At 52.3% G+C, this 7100-nt stretch overlaps 1 protein-coding gene across 4 annotated transcripts in view; it reads left to right on the top strand.

Annotated features, from left to right (window-relative positions):
* Positions 1-6692, top strand: part of map3k7 (mitogen-activated protein kinase kinase kinase 7) — a 23626-nt gene extending 16934 nt beyond the window's left edge. For all 4 annotated transcript variants that reach the window (XM_060042356.1, XM_060042357.1, XM_060042359.1 and 1 more), the window contains 5 exons: positions 143-210; positions 2003-2099; positions 2787-2848; positions 3243-3358; positions 4351-6692. In XM_060042356.1, coding sequence (XP_059898339.1) covers positions 143-210; positions 2003-2099; positions 2787-2848; positions 3243-3358; positions 4351-4531 — 524 coding nt within the window. In that variant the 3' untranslated portion in view covers positions 4532-6692. The remainder of the gene's footprint in view (positions 1-142; positions 211-2002; positions 2100-2786; positions 2849-3242; positions 3359-4350) is intronic.
* Positions 6693-7100: the final 408 nt, after the last annotated feature.

Below are 7100 nucleotides of genomic sequence, written 5' to 3'. Positions count from 1 at the left end.
TCCCCCCCTCACCCCCTCTCCTGGTCTCCCCTCCTCACCCCCTCTCCTGGTCTCCCCTCCTCACCCCCTCTCCTGGTCTCCCCTCCTCACCCCCTCTCCTGGTCTCCCCCCCTCACCCCCTCTCCTGGTCTCCCCCCCTCAGCCTCCTGCGACGCCCAGCGGCGCCGCTCCATCCAGGACCTCCCCGGGATCATGTCTGACACCAGCCAGGTGAGTCCAGACCCCCCCCCCCCCCCCCCCCAGCACTGTCGAGGTGTCCCTGAGCGAGACGCCCCCCCCCTGACCGCTCCCCGGCGAGCTGGCTGTCGCCCTGCGTGGCTGACACCCGCCGTCGGTGAACGAACGGGTGAATGTTGGGCGATATTGTAAAACGCTTTGAGCGGACGCCGGTTAGAAAAGCGCTCTATAAACGCATTCCGTTCACCATTTATCAGCTAACCCTCCTTTCAGGGCCCGAAGTCCCCGAACATCACAGCAAAGTCTGTGTGTGTTTTTGTTTGCTGAACGTCGCTCTGCCCAGAGCACAATACTCTGAGGTTTAGTCGAGCGCCGGGTAGCATTGGAGTCCCTTTTTTATTTCTCTGTCTCCTACTCCCCCTCCAGTCAGCGCTCGCTCCTACTCCCTCCATCAGCCCTCTCTCCTGCTCTGTCTCCTACTCCCTCCATCAGCCCTCTCTCCTGCTCTGTCTCCTACTCCCTCCATCAGCCCTCTCTCCTGCTCTGTCTCCTACTCCCTCCATCAGCCCTCTCTCCTGCTCTGTCTCCTACTCCCTCCATCAGCCCTCTCTCCTGCTCTGTCTCCTACTCCCTCCATCAGCCCTCTCTCCGGCTCTGTCTCGTACTCCCCCCATCAGCCCTCTCTCCTGCTCTGTCTCCTACTCCCTCCATCAGCCCTCTCTCCTGCTCTGTCTCCTACTCCCTCCATCAGCCCTCTCTCCTGCTCCGTCTCCTACTCCCTCCATCAGCCCTCTCTCCTGCTCTGTCTCCTACTCCCTCCATCAGCACCTTTCCTCGTCTCCCCCCCCCTCTCCACCATCAGCGGCGTGCCTCCTCCCTCTCTGCCTGCTTTTGTGTCCCCACTTCTCCTCCATCAGCATATCTCCTCCTCTCCTCTCGTCTTTGGTGAAGCCATCAGCATCCTTCTCCTGTCCTTATTGAAGCTCCCTCTTCTCCTCCATCAGCATCTCTCTCCACTCCTCCCCCTCCTATCTGCACCTCATCTCCCCTCCTCTCCCTCCCCCCCCCCTCTCCTCTCCTCCCCCCCCCCCTCTCCTCTCCCTCCCCCCCCTCTCCTCCTCCCCCCCCCTCTCTTCCCTGAAGCGTCTATGTGACAGCTGCTCACTGCCTGCCTCCTCTCTGCCTTCCTTTGACAAGTAGAGGAGCTTCCTATGGGAGGCTGGAGAGAGACTATAGGAGGCGTTTGATATTCCAACCCAGGGAAGATGAAGACGTCGTGCCCCCCCCCCCCCCCGCCCACCCCACCTCCTCCCCCTCCCCCACCACCTCAAACACGCGCAGACAGCTTTGAACGGAGAGCACCCCCTTGGCAGACTCTCTCTCGCTCTCGCTCTCTCGCTCTCTCGCTCTGCTTCCGCTCCCCCAAACATTTATTTGTTTTCAACTCTGTAAAGTCCGGGGTTCACCGTGAGTTCAGGGGCAACTTGGCTCTGCGGTGTCGGGGTGTTGTGCAAGAGAAGGTGTTCTGGCCTGGATCTACTGGCTGGCCTTGCCCTGCCCCGCCCATGAGACTCATGACGTAAAGATACTATATATATAGATATCATAGTTCAGTGGATTACATCCAGTGTTGCCAGATTTCCCACACAAACAGGCAACCCTAGGTATTTTAAATTGTATTTTACTTTGACATTAATCTCCGGTAAATGTCTTCACACTGAAATTCCCCAATTTTTAACCACGAAACCCGACCTCTTGTTTTGTCGGAACGGGCGTCTGGGATTGGCCGAGCAGGGTGATTGACAGGGCTTGTGTCCACTCGCAGGGCAGCAGGAACAGCAGCAGGTCGTCCAGCCCCAGCGTGAGGATGATGCCGTCGGACCGGCCGGGCAGCAGGGGATACTACTCCCCCGACGACCCAGGTACGGCCGTCTGCGCTCTGATTGGTCCAGAAGGCCTGAGGCTGCGCTCTGATTGGTCCAGAAGGCCTGAGGCTGCGCTCTGATTGGTCCAGAAGGCCTGAGGTGTCTCAATGTCGTCATGTCTCAGTTGACCTCCCCTGTTAGCTACACTCGTTAGCCTCGTAGCATAACCCAAGTCATATTTGAAGGTTTGTTTCGTATTTAGCGTCAATTAGATGACTCTGATTGGCTTAGGATGTAGCCAATGAGGTAGCAGTGAATCAGCAGCCCTAGGAGAGTAGAGGTAGGTTAGATATCACAATTTGGCCAAAATATGACTTAGGCAATGATGCTGTGAGGTTAACGAACTGGTAATGACTAGTAATGCATGAGTGGAATGATGCGGTAGAGGACATACGTTTGTTTTTATGATAATGAATGATGACTTGACGCATAACTAACCATTCAAAGGAATTAACACATTGGTTCATATTAAAATAGAAACAATTTTAACAGGTTTTCATGCAGTTTTTTTTAAGTATTTTTTTAAGGAGCAAGAATTTATGAAATAGATTAATCAGTTGAACAGATTTGTTGTATCACATGTAATATTTTATACTTATTATTATTATTATTATTATTATAACGGAATGTTTCTGCTGTTCATGGTCGTCATGACGTCGGACTGAACCTTTATCATCTCCTCAGACTCCAACGGTTCGGACAACTCCATCCCCATGGCATATCTCACCCTGGACTACCAGCTGCAGGTGAGCCAATCAGCCTCGAACGCACACAACGCCCGCCTCTGATTGGCTCAAATTGGTTGACACAGTGACATAACTCTCCAGCACCGGCGTCCAATCACAGCAGTGCTTGATGCCGGCCCAGGTGTTGATCCCTCTGGCCTGATGTTGATGCAGGCTTAACTGGCTGATTGGATAATTGGTCATTGTTTTTTTGCATGAAGATGATTGCTGAGCAGGTGACAGCTGGTTGCCCGGCAACCGGGAGGAGAGACCCAGTCCATCTGGAACACGAGAGAACCGCCTCTTACTTTACTTTACTTTAGTTTAGTGTTCCAACCTTGAGGAAGGTTTAGTCCTTTCACCATCGTGTGTGTGTGTGTGTGTGTGTGTGATGTATTGGTGTGTCCCCCCCCAGCCCCTGGCCCCCTGTCCGAACTCCAAGGAGTCCATGGCGGTGTTCGAGCAGCACTGTAAGATGGCCCAGGAGTACCTGAAGGTGCAGACGGAGATCGCTCTGCTCATCCAGAGGAAGTAAGGAGAGGGGCGGGGTCGGCTCTAAATACAGCCATGTAGCTCCTCCCACATTCTCAGCACGGCCCTCTGTCAAATACGGCCCAATGATTGTGCGGTCACATGACGGGTGCGACGTCGTTTTTATTATTAATGCAGCTCGGAGGTTCGGAAGCTCAGACCTGTCTTTACGTAAACCTTCCCTTCTTCCGAAATGAGAGTGATCAGGAAACGCCCTTCAGGAGTTCGTAGGCTGTGACGTAAACCAGGAAAAACTGATCGTTCGTGAGACTAGACTTCATAACAACAAGTATTGCTGCTCTTCGGGACCTCTTTGCGCCTCTTTGCTGAATCAGATGAATCAGTTATTAGGACTGCTTGCGGTGATTGAACATGAGGGAGAATTTATCAGGTGATGTTTAGCTATAATGCCTGGTAATGCAAATGTTAGAATGGTTAAGTTCGCCGCTTGCTGCAAGTTCACTTTAGTCTATCAATGAAATGGGCGGCCATTGTTGTGGCGTGAACTCTGAGGGCTCCGGTAGCTCTACTTCCGCACGAAACTCGGAGCGAAAACTCGGACCCAACAGAGTGTTCAAAGCACTTCTCTCCGAGCTTAAGGTCCGAAGCCCCGAACCTCCCGGTAACTCAGTTTTGAAGGCGGCATCATAGCATTGGTTGATGTCGTCATTGCGAGGTCATATCATTGGTTGATGCCGTCACTGTGATGTCATATCATTGGTTGATGCCGTCACTGTGATGTCATATCATTGGTTGATGCCGTCACCGTGATGTCATATCATTGGTTGATGTCGTCATTGCGAGGTCATATCATTGGTTGATGCCGTTACTGTGATGTCATATCATTGGTTGATGCCGTCACTGTGATGTCATATCTTTGGTTGATGCCGTCACTGTGATGTCATATCTTTGGTTGATGCCGTCACTGTGATGTCATATCATTGGTTGATGCCGTCACTGTGATGTCATATCCTGTGTGCTCCGCGGTCTAGGAAGGAGCTGATCGCGGAGCTGGACCAGGACGAGAAGGACCAGCAGACCACGTCGAGGCTGGTCCAGGAGCACAAGAAGCTGCTGGAGGAGAACCAGAGCCTGGCCACCTACTACCACAAGTGCAAGAAGCAGCTGGACCTCATCCGCGTGCAGCAGCAGAAGAGACAGGGCACCTCCTGATCCCGCCCCCATGACCAGGCCCCGCCCCCAGTGACCACGCCCACCCCACCCCCCCCCCCCCCCCTGCACACGCACCAAGTGGAACACCTCATCCTAATCAGTGCTGGTTACCAGTAACTAGGAGTCAACCTGTTGGGTTGACCGGGGGTCTGACCCCCTGCACTTCCTTTATGCCCCCCCCCCCCCTGCCCCCGGACAGGAAGTTGTTGCATGCCGCCGCTGAAACGTGATTGGACACCAGATAATGAGCAGTGGAGGAAATTGGTGTCGTTTTAATTTTATTTACAAAGATTATTTTTAATGATCAAACAAATCAACCCTACCCCCACCTCACCCCCACCCCACCTCACCCCCACCCCACCCCACCCCACCTCACCCTACCTGACCCTACCTGACCCCCACCATACCTGACCCCCACCTGGTCCATCCTGGGACCACCCCCCCCTGTTAAGCAGCTTTGTTCTGGATGTGCCGAGCCCCCCCCCCCCAGTTCTGTCAGTACTCCTGGAGAGGGAGGGGGGAGGGAAAAGGGAGAGACGGTCCCCCTCCTCACCCCCTCAGACGGACCACGGAGACGTTTTATTTTTGTTGTTGCGGTAGAATATAAAGGGGCGGGGCTGTGTTCACTGGGTTAACCAATCAGAGGTGGCGTTGTTCACGGCTGTCTTTATGGTCAGCCAATGTGACGTGGTTATGTTCACTGATGTGCACTGGGTAACCAATAAGGGTGGGTTATATCCACGGGTGTCTTTAGGATCGACCAATGAGGAAGGGTGATAATCACGGGTGTCTTTAGGATCGACCAATGAGGAAGGGTGATAATCACGGGTGTCTTTAGGATCGACCAATGAGGAAGGGTGATAATCACGGGTGTCTTTAGGAGCGACCAATGAGGAAGGGTTACAATCATGGGGGTCTTCGGCCCGTCCGAGGAGGGGGTATTGCCAGGGGGGTGAGGGGTGGGGGTGGGTCTGCACTGGTCCTGCCACCTGCTGGCCAATCAGCATGCGCTTCCTGAGCGAGCGGTCATCATGTTGGGAGCGTGAAGGCGCCGGCCTGTACTGTCAATCCCAGCCGGCAAAGGGCTCTGTACTGTCAATCCCAGCCGGCGCTGGGCCCTGTACCGTGGATCCCAGGGCCGGGTCGTGGCGCTGGTGGCTGTGCGATGGTTCTGGTTTTATTGGGTATCTATTAGTTTTCTGCACATCGTGACCGGCGGTTCTGACTGAAGGATGTATCACAGACCTGCCTTGGAGGTCCAGAGAGGACGACCTGGATCCGGACTAGACCTCTACGCCCACCCCACCGCTGGGGGAGAGAGGGGATGCGATGGATATTAACTCCAACCCGCTTTTAAAGGTCCCACCCACGTTCTTTTAGAAGACGAAATGTTTGAGCGTTGGAAGAAGTGGAATAGCGTTTATTGTGACTTCAGTATTGTTTGGTCTGTCTTCTACTCTCTCGTCACCCTGTAGTGACATGGTGAGGTGTACTTTATGCATTAGAGAATGTTCCTCGTCCGAGGGGAGAAGGTGAGACACTAGGAAGTCTGGGATGTACACCTGCTTCTGTTTTAGTTCACATGTTGCCTTAGAACCTGCTTCTAAAGTGCTTGACAATTCACCCAACACTTTGTCCCAAGTGATGGCAGAGAAGGAAAGTGTATATGTATATCTATAATGTATATGAATCATGAGTTTGATAATGGCTGCCAGTAGATTTTTACATTCAGAAACTCGATGAAGATGTACTCTTAAAAAAGGCTAATTGGATGTGATGTTATATATATTTTTTGATAATGTTGATCTTATGTTTTCTCTGTTCCTCCAGTCATTTTGCACAGGCCCAGTGATCAAACTCCACTTTGTTTTTTTCTTGTTTTTAGTAGCGCCCGTACTCTGAAAGAAAGCGCCAGACTTAACGAGTCTCGCTTTTTTTAATTTTATTTTTTATCTTACGCTTTTAATTTGGAGGAGGTGCTAGGATCCTTCTGAGTTTCCTGTCCGCATCTGAGGTGTAGCTCGTCAGCAGGGCGCCCGTAGGCCTGGGATGTTCCTGGCGTTAGGGAAATAAAACGGAAGGTGGAAACGCACACGAGTGGAGCTCTGCATTATTCTCCGGTCTTCAACACTATTCTCAATAAAAAAAGAATGTAAATCAATCACATGTGGTCGTGTCTCCATCGACTCCGGAGCGACGTCACCATCGACCGTTGGCCTCCTGCCCTCCGACCTGTATGAGCTGGCTAACGAACCTCACAGCTGGGGGGTATATCGGGGCCCCTTAAGCAGAAACAAACGGCGGTTTGGACGTGTATTCCCCGTGGTTTGACCTCAGTTTTACGCGTTTATCTCAAGTTACACCGAGGTGAGGATAAGAAACAAGTACTGCAAGATCAAGTGTCTTGATACACTTGTATTTTGATATGGTTTCAGGAACCATTGTTTTATTGAAGTGCGATTGAAAATGTATGTCCCTTATCCACCCGTGTTGCGGTCTCCGTTAACAGAAGGACACAGCCGTCTGTGTGGATAAAAACACAAAGATGGAAGAGGGAATAGGTCTTGGT

Source organism: Gadus macrocephalus, chromosome 21 (genome assembly GCF_031168955.1).
Source record: "Gadus macrocephalus chromosome 21, ASM3116895v1".
NCBI lineage: Eukaryota > Metazoa > Chordata > Actinopteri > Gadiformes > Gadidae > Gadus > Gadus macrocephalus.
Note: the sequence above shows the minus strand (reverse complement) of the source record. Positions and strands in the feature narration are given on the sequence as shown.